Here is a 17741-nt window from a genome sequence, read left to right as displayed (position 1 = left end):
TCAGCGGCTATGCAAAACTAAATAAATAAATAAAATGTCTTGATTTTGCGCGTTTTGCTTTAAAATTTAAAATTCTGTTAATTTACTATCACAATTTGTGGATTCGTTAAAATAAAGTTGGCAACACTGGCTGGATTTAGTTAATCAGCGGGGCTACTCCGAAGGTCGAAAATCGTACTTCGTATCGCTCCGTCCCTCTGACGCTTATACTATTTAATACGAGAGTAAGAGGAACGGTAAGATACGAACTTTAATTTTTCTAATTTCGGAGTAAGCAATTTGATCCCTTGTCACTTACATAATTTAATGTATAGCTACGTACGTAATATGAACACTTGCTCTATTGACTCCCACAAATAAAAGATGACACTACCGAGCGGTTCCGTTAATGTCAAACGGATTTGAGGGAGACAGAAGGGTGATCTATTTTCCCGTATTATAATACTTTTAAGGTTTAAATTTAAATGAGTTTCAAAAAAATTACCAACCATGTATTATGTTTATATTATTTACTTATAGAATATATTAATTGTACCTTTTAAAGAAATTGAATCAAATTATACCAATTTTGTAGATTACAATGTAGAGGTCTCCACGTTAAATTTTGTTACTGTTGCAACATTATGATCTGTCATCTGAGCGTCAGTCTCACTCAGGCAGGTTATTCGCTCCGTAGTTTTTGACGTTGCTGTGCTTGCATTATTTTTGAGAATAACGTAAAATGTGATATACTTTGCCAACAAGCTCGCCTTTTCTTTCTTACTACGTCTGTTATTTAATTTATTATTTATTATTCTGCATAAACGTCGTCTTTAATAACTGTTTTTAGATTTGCATCGTAAATTCGGTTTTTTATATAAACTATTCGAAGTTATTCAAGGTAGTGGATTTTTATTCAATAGCAACCAGGCTATTCAGAAACCACGGCGTCAAAAAAAAACGAGGACTCTTCCAATACGGAGACGGATTACCGTTTCAAGGTAAGTTGTTTTGTTTAAAAAAGGAGGTATTTTGATTCATATTTTGCTAGTGTTGGTAGTGTGAAGAATTAAATTATTGTTTCAGATGCCCGCCGCCAGTTTCGGGGCGCAACTGCCCCCTCCTGGCGACGGGGGCATCAAGGACGTGTGGAACACCAACCTGCATGAGGAGTTCCAAATTATCAGGCAGGTTTGTACTAAAATCTATTCTTTTACTAAACCTGAACTGATCCCAGAATTGTGATGTTGTTCTGATTATTATGTTTGCAGTAGCGATTATTATTATTGACAAAATATAGTGTGTTGTGTTGCATTTAGCGATGAATTTAGAATGTCTGTGCATTAAGGTCATTTATTAGCAATAGCCCTTTTATTAGGTATCTATTATTAGTCTCTTGCTATTTGTCTTTCTTATGATAGCTTAGGGATGGGAAAACTGCGGCCCACGGGCCATCTCTGGCCCACAAAGGCTTGAAATCCGGCCCGCAACCATCAAACAAAAATCCAGATAAGATTTTGTATTGTTACAAAATTTCATTCTCATTGGCAAATAAATTAGTGTTTCAGAAAGTACATATTAATATTTTTATTTCAGTAGATAACATAGCCAAAAAATGCAACAACTTGGCCCGCCATATATTTCGTTAGTATAATGTGGTATAATATATTGGCGCGCAAAGGTAAAAGTTTCCCCATCCCTGCCCTAGCTTGTCTAGGGACCAGATGTGTATTGCTGTAAGAAGTCAATGCCCACCAGATTGCCCAGATATTTTATATGGCATTATTGATGACAATTACTGCAAAGCCTTTGTATACTAAGTGCGACATGTTACATGTAAAGACCAGAGCTTGGAAAAGGAGAGCTGTTTTGGCAATTTGCGTAATAAGGACATATCTTGTCATTTAATGGTAATTTTTAGTACAAGCAATACGTCACCATTAACATACTATTTTGCTCTACTCACTTCAGTGGATGCAGAAAGGTCTTTTTATCTGTAAGTAGATATTAAACGCAAAAAGAAACGCCATTGAAAAAAAAAAAAATTATGAGTCTTACAGAAACTTGAATAAAATTAAAAAGTTAGTACTTATTTTGCAGTGTATTGTCATTTTAGTTTAATTGTAATGAGTAGTACAGTTTTGGTTTAATATATTTATTTTCAGTGCAGCAATATTATTATCTACATATATGACATATAGCTCACCCTTTCCAAGCTCTGGTGAAGACATAATATGTAACTTACACTTTTCTCACTCTCTGAGGTGCCCAATAAAGACGTTCACTCCTCCCTACTTTATACTTCTAGTATCCTTACGAAAGAGTTTATTAGATCTTTTGGATTAAGTTACGCTTTCTTTTTTTTTAAATTCTTTAAATGGCTTTCTTATTGTCATAGGTCTTTTGAACTGCCATTCTGTAGGGTACTTAATAGCTGTTTTGAACAACCCGTAAAAGCAATACAGACAATGATATAGAAAAGCATTCTTGCATAAGCTGAAACAAAGATGCTTTGCTTGCACTTTGGTCACGAGCAACTCATAGAAATGCCAAAAATTATATATAACTATTTTCGTTGGACAAACTGTAATTAATATTTGCATGCTAGTATTTAATACATTACATAAATTACATAAAATCACGCCTCTTTCCCAACGGGGTAGGCAGAGGCTACATCATTCCCCTTGCTATGATTCTGGCATACAACTCTCGCTTCCTCTACGTTCATCAATCTTTTCATGCATGCATGTCGGTTTAGAGTACTCCTGACCCAACCTTTCTTCAGAATGTCCCCGATTTGATCGTGGTACGTTCGTCTAGGCCTTCCTCTCCCAACGTTTCCATCCACGCTCGTCTTATAGGTCTACTTAGTCAATCTATTTTCATTCATTCTCTCAACATGCCCAAACCATCCAAGCATCCCTTTCTCAATCCGTGTGACTATACCTTCATTTACACCACAGCGTTCTCTTATCGCACTATAGTATTTAATATGTCAACTTAATAGCAGAATAAGCTTTCTGATTCATTTGTATCATCCTTAGTAGTCTAATTATTTCAAGCAAATTAAGAATTATTATTGTTATTTGTAATTGCTGACAGTATAGTCACAAAAATTCTATGGTGTGCATTAAGTAGACAGTATGGTAGGCAGAGCGTTAGTGCCTGTAGTGCGCTCTGTGCGCTGCTGTGAAACAAACTACCAACTGTCTACCTTGGAATCGACTTGATGGCATGCCAATGCAAAAAATTATATTATTGTATATGACCCTGTTGCGGAATTCTCTATCCCATGCGAAATTGCAAAATCTGTTAATATTCCTTGTCTGCATCTAAAGAAAGCTTAGGTAAATTTCATCTGCCTTAATTATACCAATTATTTGGACTGAGTGTTGTATTAGACAATTAGACAGCACTTTACGACTTCATGCTTATAGTGAGCATATTAAAACTAGTTGTTTCCTGCAACTCCCATCTGTGACAATTTTATTTATCTCTATCCCATGAGCGGGAACTATATAATTTTTTGGGATAAAAAGCAAGAATGTCCTTCAACCTATGGAAGGCCTTGGGCATTTTCGGGCATTGGGGCCAAGATTTGCAACCCTGGGGAATGGCTTCATGGAAAAGAGGGGCCTGATAAATGGATCCAATCTGTTAATCCAAGTTACAGACTTAGTTGTGTATAGGTATTGCCACCAGACCAGAGTTAAGGTCACACACACAAGAACATGTCATGTAACAGACGGTGGGATTTTGACATTCACTGATTCATTTCATACGTATATTCTTCTTTTATGCAATCAGTTCTTTGTGTAGCTGTGTGTGTAATCATTCACTTCCAGTCTCGTTGCACTACCCATACCAATAATATCTGATTCCGTCCAGTTGTTTACTTACTGTAAATGAAAAACAAACAAATGGATATTCACTCACATACTCAAAAGCATTGTGTGTTCGTCTATGTTTGTTACTCTTTCGTGCTAGCAGGGGAGACCGAGGACAGTTGTGTCAGAGGAGAGTAGTGACGTCGATTTTTTAGAACCCATTAACTGCTAGCTGCTAGCTGCTGCTGCTAGAGAGATCGCAATAGCAAGCGTTTTTTAGTTCAGGTCTCGAGCAATCAATCAAACAGGCGCTGTTGCAAAACAAAAAAACGACGATTTCACAACTCTCCTCAGTCTCCCCTACTTCAACTTTTATCCTAATATTCCCACAGCATTATGTTTTTCATAAACAATCGAAACTCAAGCATTTTGTATACTTAGATACATGCAATATGTATACCATTTAATAGTACAGTTATAAAATACATCCGAATTGATAACCTCCTCCTTTTTTGAAGTCGGGTTTACACACGCCGATTATTCTAAATTCAAAAACTTCTCTATACATTCCATTTCCATTCCGGTTCCATTAAAATGCACATTTTTTTTGCAACTTATTTGTAATGCATTAGGTATCCACACCAAAGCCAGGTAGGTGTACACATCTTTACAAACAATAGTAGGTACGTACCTAAACAATAGCTTCTAACACCAAATTAGCAAATGCTTTCGTTAAGGTGATTCAGCCAAATATCCGCATTAGACTTGCAAGGTTTTACGACCATTTTTGTAGTATAACACAGTTTTCTTTTATTTCCATGAACTTCGACAGATGGCTCAGTAAATTGATAGAAACTATTATTGGTAGCTTCAAAAATTATGGCTTGCCATACAAACTTCCAACCCCCTTTTCATCCCTTAAGGATTGAATTTCGAAAAATCCTTATTTATTTAAAAACACCTGTGAAAAAAAACAGCTTTCTAGGTCCAAAGGTTTAAGCTGGGCGTTGATGAATCAGTAAGCCAGGTCTTCTCTTTTTATACAATAGGTACGGTTATGGTTATAAAACCAACGATCCAACGAATAATCGTCATACACATAGATTTTCTCTTACTCGCCATCTTCACGATATATTAACCTAACAACAATGTTAAATTGTAAAAACATGTGCTATAGGTTATGAGTTATGACAAAAGAAGGAATTTCTTCGAAACTTCTATATTGCCGATAGTTGAGGTAAACAAACATGTGACTACAAGCAACAAAAAAAAATTGTATGGAGCTACAGTTCTTATTAATTTTGGCAACTTAAAAAGTACTGCTTAATAATGACCTATTGTGAAAATAATGCGAGTTTTAGTTAAGTATTTATTTTGTTCTGAGGAAAGTTTTGTGTTTTACCTAATGGCGTTAATACATGGTAATAGGGATTACCAACCCCATTTTTATCCCTTAAAAGTAAAACTTCTTAAAACTTAACAATTTTAAAATAGACCTATATTCTAGTTCCTATCTTGTATAGATACGACATTCTCAGATAGACATAATATTAAATACATAAAAAAGTCACTCGTCAGCCATGCCATACTTACGGAGGAAGTACAGTACAGAATACAAACCATGAAATCTTAGAAACTCCTTTGGATTCTATTCAACAAACATCAAATAAAATAAAAAAAACAACTGCACTGCGATCCATATTGAGTTAGTAGCAAAGCTTATTTACTATGTATAGTCAGTCCTACTAATATTTATTAATTATTATAAAAATTCAAATTCATATTAACTTTATTTGTAAGAATACAATAATAATAATTGCGAAAATTAAAAATAGGTGTCCCTACAATATTTGAAGAATTCCCTCGATTTCCTTAACATCCAATCATCAGATCCTGATTTGGTGCTTATAGGACCTAAATACCTAATTGAAGCCATTTCTATACGATTCCAAAAAAAAAATTCAAATCGGTTCATAAATGACGGAGAACCGAATCGATAACCTCCTCCTTTTTTGAATTCGTTTATCTTAAAGAATGAAATCTGTTGCAGTTTTTTGGCCCCTGAGCGCATTACGCCCTAGAATTAGTAAATAATACTACCTTGATATGACTTGTTTGCTCAGGTGGTCCAGAAATATCATTGGGTGGCCATGGACACGGAATTTCCCGGAGTGGTTGCGCGACCAATAGGCGAATTCAGATCTACAGCAGACTATCAGTACCAACTGCTCAGGTAACCAAACCACAAAATATAGTTAAAGTCAAAATAAGGATTTTTTAATTTTATATTTTACGTCAAAGCAATTGCAATTGATATTATATATATATGTTAAATTGCTTTGAATAATGTATAATAAAAATGTTGCAGGTGTAACGTGGATTTGCTAAGGATTATTCAACTTGGACTAACATTTATGGACGAAAATGGCAAAACTCCACCTGGCTACACCACCTGGCAGTTTAACTTTAAATTTAACCTACAGTAAGTTTAATAATATGATTTTGTAAATATCAACACCCTTATGTTCTGTCCGTCTCCGGCAAAGGCAAATGTCAAAATGATAGACAAAGAAAGTAAAATGTTAAGTTAACACGAGCTTAGCAAGCTTCATGCAATAGGTGATAAAGTATATTTGTGTAAATGAAGAGCAGAAAAATGAAATAAGACGAAGCAGTCCTTAATTGCCTTTGTTGAGTATTAGGGGCTGTTTCACCATCCATTGATTATCGTTAACCGACGGTTAAATGTGATGCCGTCTCCGTCTATTCGAACAAAACAAATAGAGACTGCATCACATCTAAACGTCATTTAACATTAATCAATGGATGGTGAAACAGCCCCTTAGTTTAGCATTTTTTCCAATTCAATTCAATTCTTGGAAATATAGCTCCATCGATACCGTCGATGATTCCGCCAATGTCGAGGTTGGAAAAGACACTATCGGTTAGCCATTGTTCGGTAGCTTCTTCGTGCGGTACATTTTTTCCAAACTTGTTATAATAACTCATTGACATTTTATGTGCTAAATATACTGTCACGTAATATGTGAACCTTATACCGGAGGATGCAATAAAGATATGTCCTCCACTAGGCAGACCTATGATCTGCTAAACGTAACAGGAGTCTAATGAATACGAGCGGCGCAGGACACTGGTCCTGGTCTAGACATGGTCCTCCTTAAATAAAGTGCCACAATAACCCTGTTGTGACACTTTTTTGAGGAGGACCATGTCCAGTAGTGGACGTCGTTCCCCTTACGGACGATAAAGTGTAAAAAAGTTTATTGACTTGTTCATTTATTTTTTGCCAGGGAGGACATGTACGCTCAAGACTCGATAGACCTGTTGCAGAACTCAGGCCTACAGTTCAGGAAGCACGAAGAAGACGGCATCGAGCCGCTAGAGTTTGCCGAGTTGCTTATGACCTCAGGTAACTGGAAAATCAAAACATTTATTTTGCAGGTATACCATTAGGGCTCTTTTTAACATGTCAGAGTAGAGCGGGCATTCTGTAAATAGTTTTGAACTCAAAAAGCTTGCAAATTATGATCCTGAATGTTGCCAGGTGGTCTGATGGTCCATGTTTATTACACCTCATCCCCCAAGACATCATGTAAATGGACTGAAAAAATGCTTTGGACCCATTTTAATAATTATTTTCTTGATAATATACAATTGTTTCTTATTATTAAAGTTACATATGCCCGGGCTCAGTCCTCTACCTGAGAGGCCATAGGTCAGCCAAATAAGTGGTCTATCAATTTTTGAACAAGTTCCTATCAAATTAATATGTCGCTGAAGTCGAACTTTCAAGTTGACGGACACGTCTATTGGCATTATTATTTTGTGACATGCAAACGATTATCAACTTTAGGGTGGTAGACCATATATTTGGCTGATGGTACCACTAGATTTCCGTACCACTATCTAATCTTCTAATATACAAAGTTAAATAACTGAAAACCAGAAAGTAGTTTGCTCAGAATCGAGAGTAGAATCGGTTGCAATGTATTTTAAGGTTGTGTTTTTGTGTTCTTAAATCCTGTAGAAGTTACGATTGCAACAGGCGCCAATTAAATATTTTAGCGAGGTTGCATACATTTGGATAATTGAATACTGGCCGTTTTGCTGTCAATGTGTTATTTATTTTCTTCTAAAACTGTCAAAGCGCAACTGACAAAATACAAATTATGAGTGTAGAGCTAGAAATGAAACAGAATTACTAACTTAGCAAAACATACGAATTACATTTAAAATAATGAAGGTGTTCAACAATAAATGCAATCAACTAACTTAAAACGAAAAAATATTTTTGGGGTGTCTGAGGTTTTCGTAGTATAACTAAAATCGCCCGGATGTCAGTTAACGGCAATAACGGCATTTTAGTTTTACTACGGTAGAGTTATTTAATTAACACCTTGTATAAAATTCTCGTGTCACAATGTTTGTGACCAAACTCCTCCGAAACGGTTTGACCGATTTTTAGGGTTCCATAGCCAAAATGGCAAAAACGGAACCCTTATAGTTTCGTCATGTCTGTCTGTCCGTCCGCCCGTCCGCGGCTTTGCTCAAGGACTATCATTGCTAGAAAGCTGTAATTTTGCACGAATATATATGTAAACTATGCCGACAAAATGGTACAATAAAAAATTCAAAACAATTTTTTTTAGAGTGCCTCCCATTCCCATAGTAAAGTGTGGGTGATTTTTTTTCTCATACAACCTTGTAGTGCGGGGTATCGTTGGATAGGTCTTTTAAAACCATTAGGGGGTTGCTAAAACGATTTTTAGATTCAGTGATTTGTTTGCAAAATATTCAACTTTAAAGTGCAAATTTTCATTAAAAACGAGCGTCCCCCCCTCTAAAATCTAAACCGGTTGGTGGAAAAATTAAAAAAAATTCAAGATGGTAGTAAGTTTATCAAACTTACAAGGAAAACTATAACGGTTGTTTTCTTGAGAATTTTTAGTAGTTTAAGAGTAAATAGCAGCCTAAGGTATAAATATACCTAAACTTGGAATATTCCATAAAAATACGAAATCCTTAGTAAAATATTACTTAATATTTTCTTAATGGCTACGGAACCTTATTTCGGACGTGTCTGGCACGCTCTTGGCCGGTGTTATGAAACTTTTCGTGTATATTCGGTAGTTCTGAGAATAGGACGTAAACTTTTTTTCATACTACTACGTAGACGGAGTCGCGGGCAACAGCTAGTCTATATGTATATCTATCTATACTAATATTATAAAGAGGAAAAATTTGGATTTTTGGATGTTTGTTATGAATAAACTCAAAAACTACTGAACCGATTTCAAAAATTCTTTTACCATTAGAATTCTACATTATTCCAAAGTGCCATCCATACTGATATTATAGATACGTAAGTTTGTGTGTATGTTTGTCCATCTTTCACGTCGAAACGGAGCGACAGATCGACATGATTTTTGGCGTAGAGATAGTTTATGGGCCAGAGAGTGGCATAGGCTACTTTTTGTCCCGAAATAATTTAAAAATATCAATAAGTATACTTAATCAAAAAAGGCACGATACAATTTACTCGACGTCGACGCACCCCGGCTTCGCACGGGTATAATCTTTTTACGCGACTGTCCAAAGGAAGGTTAATTATTAGGATAATTGTACCCGTGCGGAGCCGGGGCGGGGCGCTAGTATTATAAATTAATTGTGAACATGAAATAAACTTCTCTACTTTAAATTTACCTTATAATTGAACTCGCTCTCAATACTTTTGTTTTAGGACTGGTCCTTATGGATAATATCAAGTGGTTGAGTTTTCATTCTGGATACGATTTTGGATATCTGCTGAAATTACTCACCGACCAAAATCTACCGCAAGACGAGAACGATTTCTTCGAGAGTCTTCGTCTGTATTTTCCTACAGTCTATGACGTCAAGGTAAGCATAGAATTTAAACTTAAACTAGTTTGTTAATATCCTTGGAAACTCAAAAGAACAGATCGGTTTTCTTTTTCTTTCGCATTTGAATCTTCTGAAAACCGACAAGTCACAAACCACATTAACATTCTGGTTGTTCTGTACACGTAATATCCCTACCTTTTTTTTTCAGGATTACACGCACGAATTTTTTTTTGCACGTTAAACAGCTTTATAACAAGCAGGCTAACTTGATCGCAATACCCGAAATAAATCTCGCAGGCCTTTTCTCTTGCATTACAGCCCAAGAACCGTAATGGTTTTTAGTGTTCCGTACACAAAGGGCGACAAGCGGAACACTACTACTGTGGCTTCGCTGCCCGTTTGTCGGTCTGTCACAGGGCTGTATCTCGAGAATCCTATTAGATAAGACAGCCTTAATTTACACACAGTGTGTATTTCTAAAGTCGCTACAACAACAAATAGTAAAAATGCTATTTATCTGTATGTCCATCTCGAATTAAAACTTGCGTTAAATTTCATTTATACTCAAATTGTTTTGCAATTTAACTTGTTTAGTTTCAACATTTTATTAATATTTTTTAGTTATAGATTTAGAGATATTATGTAAATTTTAGAATGGTTTATTTTATTTTAAATCCGTCATCGATGTTTGCAACGGTTACCACCGCGACGCCTTTCATTTTTTATTTCACCTGCTTTGGAAAATGCAATGAAATCTAAATCCATATATCCATTAGGTACAGACACTTCGTTGGTCACTTTTCTAAGCTAGTGGTTTATATTTTTTCATCACACTTGCTCGTCAATGATGTTATTCCATGCCTGTATACTACAGTACAGTGGCCTAACCTAAGTTGTTCGCACGGGAGTTATGGATTTACGAATAGTTTTTTCCTCCCAAGGGAGTTACGACTTTAGTTTTAAAATTTGCAATCAAGTTAGTAGGTGCGGCAATTCATACTAAAGAAGTTTCAAGTCAGCCAACGTATTATTTATATCTGTTAAACTTAGCTATAACCCACTTCGTTATTTTTATATTTTAAATTTATATCAAATTGTTTTGCAATAATTTTAGTAAATATTTTTTTAACATGTTGAAAGAAACTGGCCGTAAACCCATTCGAACACTAAAATAAACACAGTTCTTAGCAATAATATATAATAAAGTGACAATCAGGGGAACTACATACTTTAAAATTCGAAAAAAATCGAAGTTTGTATCGTATCGCTGACGCTAATTAATATTATTTAATACAAGAGTGAGAGGGGCGATCCACGGTACGATACCAACTTCGATTTTTGAATTTTGAAGTAGCTTCTCTGTATTGGCGGGTAGCCATTAGGTATTTTATTCAGTTGTTTTCTTAGCGTCTTTCTTTTGCCGTGCTATGAAGTGTTTAGACACAAAATAATTTTATTTTATGCGTTTTTTTCTCGCATGGTGATGAAAATCATTGCATGTATCACAGGTAGTAAGCGGATTACAGTAATCCAGTTCTTACGGCCCTTGATACACAATGCACTATCGAAAATGTGGGAATATTCTGTTTTTCTCATATAATGAGGCAGAGCGATGCCACTCGACATACGCATATCTAGCTAACGCTAACGTTTCTCCATTGCTATTTCAAAGCACTTTTAGGCTCTGTTCACATGGACAATGCATTTTCAAATCACGCGTCATCTTGTTTTTTTTATTCGACTGGATGACAAACGAGCAAATTTATTTAGCGGCGTTCGAACGAAAAGTTTAGATGCAGGCACTTTCGCGTTTTACGTTAAAGTGCGCATATTTTTCCGAAACAGATTTTAAATTTAAATTTGATCGTGCGTCGACACGTGTTATATGTCTACTTAGCTTAAGTGTAGTTGGCTGTGGTTACGTTGATAATTTACATTGTCCATATTCGTTCCAGTACCTCATGAAGCTCTGCAAAAATCTGAAGGGGGGATTACAGGAGGTGGCGGACCAGTTGGAGCTGCGGCGCGTGGGCCCGCAGCACCAGGCCGGCTCCGACTCCCACCTCACTGGGATGGCGTTCTTCAAGATTAAGGAGGTTAGTGGCTAGTAGTCGCTCGACCAACGACTTTTTTTTTGGGTAACTTTGGGTAATTGCCCTGTGTTAAAAGGTGATCGAAACCAGTAATAAAATCGTGGGAAATACGTTTAAGCCGTGGGGCTTAAACGTATTCAGCGCACCTCCTGATGCACCCACTTCAATCCAGCAAAAAAATAATAGATCAGATAGATATAAACTTTATTCTCAACAGCGTACAAAGCTCAAAGTACAATAGAAAATTCACTATAATATTAACTTCTTAAAACGTGTACCAAAAATAAAGTTATTTTTCTTTCTCTAAATTGAGAGCCATGCGACGATGTCAGAATAGGCGCTGACTCACAATATACTGCAGAAACCTGCAGTGCTGATATTCTGTCAGAAACCTTGGATGATTGCTGTACAAGACAACCAGTCTGTGCTTTTTCACTCATTCCAAATAAAGTGCCACTAAAAAGATCAAATCATTTCGGAACTAACATAATACCAATTAAAAAATATAATTTTAAAACAATATTTGTGCGATAAAAAAATTAAACATTGGACCAGCTATGAACAATTATGGAAGTATCCAATAGACTAAATATACACACATAGACCAAAAAAAATCAGGGTAGTTTGAACATTAAGTGTAAAAAAATATAATAGCCTTAAACTTGACCCAGCTACATCTTTCCAGATATTTTTCGATGACAACATAGAGAGCTCTAGCGGCCACCTCTACGGTCTCGGCGCCCCGTTCTCCGTGAGCAACGCCAGCACGTTCCAGGAGGGCGGCGAGGCTGGCGGCTCCTGACCGGCAGAGACCGCCCGCGCGCTCACCCCGCCTCGCTACCACCTACAGGAGTGAGGGGATCCAGCTTGATATGTTCCCTTTTCACGGCAAATTAACAACTACAACATTCTGCCCTCGACACACTGAGGCTTGTTTTTCAAGCTAGGATACGAGCTTTATAAAATTCTTTACTGGCTTACGAATCCTAGCTTGAAGAACTAGTCTCGCGTGTCCCTGGCATTTTATACAGTTCGTACGCTCAAATAGTCTAGAAACCGGGGATCGAGAAAGATGCACTCTGGAGAAGTAAAAAGCCAGGGCATTTTATTCCCAGCACTCCCATTTTGACATGGCACCGTTTTGTTTTGTACAAGGACTAACAGAACGAATTTAGAATAATTCCAGTGGTTGTGCAAGTCTAAATGGACACTAGTTCAATAAACTTTTCACTAAAAATCTTTCATCTGGACATAAAATCTTCAACGCGTTACACTTTGAATATTTTGTCAACTTCCGCTAAACATTCTTGAATCACTTTTATCTAGTTGGGCCATTCCGAAATTAGTTTTTGATATCTTTTATTCAAGTATCATCCGTTTGCCATTCGGCGACCGATTTAATCTGCGATATTTGAGCGGACGTTCTTTCTGTACATATGTAGCGGATAACTATGACACCGGAAAAACTTTTATACCGCCAAATTTTACAAACGCTGTTGTCGCGTCTAAATATCGTTATTTTTACCGATAAGCATTTCTCAATAAAAAAAAAACTTTGTCGATGTTTTAAGACGAAGTCGAAGTGTTTTGACTTGGACACTGTTCCAGTTTTAATAATAGTTAGATTATTAAATTGCCTTTTATGCACTAATTGACGAGCCATTTTGCAGGCAACAGCGTTCGGAAACAACCGTGTTTACGAACTGTCCCGAATTTTACCACTGTCATATTAGACACTAAGGGGCTGTTTCACCATCCATTGATTAGCGTTAACCGACGGTTAAATGTGATGCCGTCTCCGTCTATTCGAACAAAACAAATAGAGACGGCATCACACCTAACCGCCAGTTAACACTAATCAATGGATGGTGAAACAGCCCCTAAGAGTAGCGTTTACCTGTTCAATTTAAAATTTACCTACATGTAAACGCAATTATGGGACTGAACTAAAGTATTTTTTTGTACACCGATATTAATAATATTCATAGAACAAATTATATAGTATACAAGTTCATATTAGTGCAAATGCCCGTTTTCCGTTTAAAACTCACAAAAATACTGGGAATGTTTACTGTAAAGCCCAAGCACATAGCTTTAACCGCGGACGAGCATCCGTCCAATACACGCTGGCTGGTTAAACAGAGACAGCGTGCTTCATATCGGGGCCACAGGTACACGTTAGTACTAATCGCATTTTTACCACGTGAAGCGGTCTTTTTTGTAGACGCTTTTTCAGTTCCTTTGGTCGCTTAATATTGTTTGAGTATTATTGCTCGTATAATGCCCACGACGATTCAATGGATGCTCTGCGGTTAGCGCTGACAAGTACTGTTAGTGCTTTGCCTGAGAACCCGCGGTTTTGAGAATATTTCTTGGCATTAGTCGATTTCCGCTTCTATTTGACGTACATACATGTGGAACAATCAGGACGTAAAAAACCTAACCAATGTAAAATTCAAAATATCTCATATTTATCGCTATTTTCTCTGTTACGTATTGTAGCTGATTATTTTTATTGTAATAGAGAGACTTACGAATGTAATGGATTCACGATTGACATTGATTATGATTATTTTTCGTTTTGGACGATTTTTCCTTACATTTTTTATATGATTAAGATTATGTCGATTATTATATTATTTGTGTAGGACTACTTCGGTAGTCCTAATAACGTGACTTAGGTTTGTGGAATTCCCATGGCAACAGTTACAACGCTGCACTAATTGCTTCAGTTACAGAAGCCTTTATTGAAAGTGAAAATATTGCGTAATCATAATAAACTGCGTGTACCCATTATAAGATAAATTAAGTAAATATTAGGAATGGTGTATTTTGATCGAATGACTTCGATTTATGTTTTGAGTAATGAAAACTATAATAGAATAAGGGGCTGTTTTACCATCCATTGATTAGTGTTAACTGACGGTTAAATGTGATTCCGTCTCCGTTTATTCGAACAAAACAAATAGAGACCGCATCACATTTAACCATCAGTTAACACTAATCAATGGATGCTGAAACAGCCCCTAAATATCTATAACTGTGATTGGAAAAGTAATTGCTATTGCAAGTCGCAAGTGGACTTCAATCAAATCAGTTTTAGCAATACCTTTGAATCAATTTTTATAATTATTATAGAGGCGTGATAAAGATCGAATGATTATTATGACTGTATTGATGTCAGAATGAATGCCCTGTGGCGCGTGCAGCGCCGGCGCACCTGATTATTATGATTGACTATAAGTCGAGTGATTACTCAAATGTTTCAACTCTTTTTTTAATATACTTTAGTTTTAAGGTTTTTTTATACTTGAAACGTATTTTTGTTAAGGCTTTATATATTTTGACATTACTTTAAAACAATTTGTTTTTGACTGTCTTATAAGCAGGCTGGAGTAAAAAAATTGTCGATTTATCAACTGCAACGAACGTTGCCCGCCCTGCTTATTCGCTGTAGTTATAGGTGATACCTGTTTAAATCAAAATGATTTTTTGAGAATGGCCAGACCAGCATTTGTGCAGTGAGAGTGAGTGAGAGAGAGAAACTAACCGTGATTAGTCACGTTATTCTCAAAATTATTTGTAGGTAAATAGGAGTAATGTTACAATGTAATATGATTATACATTTATTCTTATAATTATAATAATATAAAATCAACTTCTAACGATTTAGGCTCGTATTATTTTTAACGTAAAATAAGGATTGCTTGTGTATACCGGTAGAACATCCATGAATCAAATTTTGGCAAGTCGAAACAAACCTTACAATAGCAACACAGATTGTATGCTCATTTTGAATTACAGTGGCGTTTTATCTTTAACTTCAATATTTTGTTGATTATTTAATAGCAGAGCAAGAACTTGATAAGTTTAATAATTTATTGAACTGTACTGTACTGTAGAAGTACTGTAAAAACATAACTGTGTATGAACTTGAAGGCGTTGCTCTAACGTATGACCATTTTTTGTACTGTTGTTCATATTCTCGTGGTAGGCACCACTCATTCATGGCACGGTGGCTCCTTGTCTGCAGTATCTGGATGTTAAAGTTAATAATCTTTAAGTGACATCTATACTCAACTGCCGCATTGGTCATAAATTGGAAACTCTTAGTACAAACTGATTGATTATCAGCTCCATATTAAGTATATTTTTTGAAGTGTCTCGATACTCTGAATAATCAAATGAACTAATAGACAATTTGTACCACCATTTTAAATATAAATACATAAGTATATACAAAACGTTTTATTTCATGTAATTACTCGTATCATTTTGAAACCTTTTGAATCGAGGGCTCGATTTACTTTATTTTGCGTGGATATATTTTTGCCCGCGGATTTTGTTGGAGGCAAAAGTTTAGCCCTCGCGCTTTTTATAGCTATATTCAAACAAACATACTATAATGGAAAGTAGAAGGAGGGCTGGGGTCTCGCCATATACTACGGGTGGTCAATGAGGGAGGGGTCATGCAGTAACTTTTGGATTTTTCTATTCCCTTTCTCTCAGCCAAACGTTATTTTTTTGAAATTGAGCATTATAAAATATTATTTGCTACTTTCTGATGGATGCGTCTCATTATTTAGTTAGCATGGGCATGGGTAGAGCTTTTCAAGAGCTGCTATTTCACCCCCAGCAAAGGCGGCCTCTGTTGGCATGTTGGAAGATTTGGGCGGCCTACATAAAGCATGCCTCGCATTTACCGTTTCGTCCTTTCCGATAGAGGTCACTTTTGTGGAATGAAGGTTTCTTGACAGGCGAAATATCGCTAGATGGCGATAGTATCGTTAGGTCTAAATATCTCTATCTTCATAGTTCAAAAAAAGTTCAAAATGTTTATGGTACCGAAGCCGAGATTGCAAAACTGAACCCTTATAAAGTACAATTCAATAGAATCTGTCAATTTTCTACATATTTAAGACACCCTATCGTGGTCACACTTGATTATATACGTCCCTGTTGTTGCAATTATGATCTAAAAGGAATCAAAAAAGAATAATAGTCACATCACAAAGCCTTAGGCAGTCCGGTGTTTATATTGGTAGGCTGGAAGTGTCTACAGAATTGTCAGATTCTATTGAATTGGAGTTTAGGTATCGTCCTGTCCGTCTGTTTGTCTGTCTGTCTGTCATATGGTCTGTCCTTATGTGTGTATGGTCGACTCATGGTCGTAATACCTGTGCAAATAAGTAAGTACAATTACAATTTTAACGACAGTTCCTACTTCAAATATAAAACAATAAGGCTGATTGTCATATTGACTTGTGAGTGAAAGTAGGCGCTACATATGTCTTGGTCGACTGTACATATGTTTTTTTATTTTTATTTATTTAACTTAAAACAATTCAACATGCATTACATTTAATGTTACTCGCCAAACTGTAACGTTTATTGGCGAGAAGGTATTAGATTGTGATATTATTTCTGTTATAAATATACCATAGACTAAGTATATAATATATAACATATATGCGTATATTTAAAATGAAAATACCAAATTATTTCTCAGATACGACTACACCTACACTCAACGCATGAAGCTTCATTCGCACTTTTAAAATAATTTTATATATACATTTCCAAAATAAACTTTAAATAAAACACAATCTGGTTGAAAAAAAATCCAATTAAGTACTTCATTTTAATTTTAAAGGGGCGAATGTATGATCATGACCTCAGAGGCTTTATTGTCTAATGCACTCTTAGTCACAATCGTTTTCACCACTTCTTTTTGTCACACGATGTAAGATGAGGGGTAGAAAGAGATGAATAGATGATGAATGCGATCGCGAACGTCAGCTCGTTAGATAATACGGCCTCTGACTGATCTTGTACATATACCGGGTGTGGCCTGTAATACGAGCATAAAAATTAGCTACTTAACAGAGTTTTAAACCACTAGACTTATTTTCTTCCTTTTAGTTTTGGCTGTCGGGTTTTATGATTTTTATAATTTAAT

The 17741-nt window shown here is 36.0% G+C and overlaps 1 protein-coding gene across 1 annotated transcript; it reads left to right on the top strand.

The window, feature by feature from the left end:
* Positions 1-644: 644 nt before the first annotated feature.
* Positions 645-16043, top strand: LOC141433759 (CCR4-NOT transcription complex subunit 7-like). Its single transcript, XM_074095863.1, has 8 exons — positions 645-980; positions 1066-1170; positions 5930-6039; positions 6175-6288; positions 7118-7236; positions 9568-9725; positions 11645-11785; positions 12468-16043. The coding sequence occupies exons 2-8, from the start codon at positions 1066-1068 to the stop codon at positions 12582-12584; spliced, it is 864 nt and encodes a 287-aa protein (XP_073951964.1). The 5' UTR covers positions 645-980; the 3' UTR covers positions 12585-16043.
* The last annotated feature ends 1698 nt before the right edge of the window (positions 16044-17741 follow it).

The sequence above is a fragment of the Choristoneura fumiferana genome, chromosome Z (assembly GCF_025370935.1).
Source record: "Choristoneura fumiferana chromosome Z, NRCan_CFum_1, whole genome shotgun sequence".
Taxonomy (NCBI): Eukaryota; Metazoa; Arthropoda; class Insecta; order Lepidoptera; family Tortricidae; genus Choristoneura; species Choristoneura fumiferana.
This window is presented reverse-complemented; position numbering and strand designations above follow the sequence as displayed.

What these genes read in the sequence shown, in the direction of transcription:
- LOC141433759 (XM_074095863.1), top strand. Translation starts at nt 1,066, where the DNA reads ATGCCCGCCGCCAGTTTCGGGGCGCAACTGCCCCCTCCTGGCGACGGG. An exon ending in CTACAGTCTATGACGTCAAG is followed by an intron (nt 9,726 to 11,644) that starts GTAAGCATAGAA and finishes TATTCGTTCCAG; the next exon opens with TACCTCATGAAGCTCTGCAA. An exon ending in CGTTCTTCAAGATTAAGGAG is followed by an intron (nt 11,786 to 12,467) that starts GTTAGTGGCTAG and finishes ACATCTTTCCAG; the next exon opens with ATATTTTTCGATGACAACAT.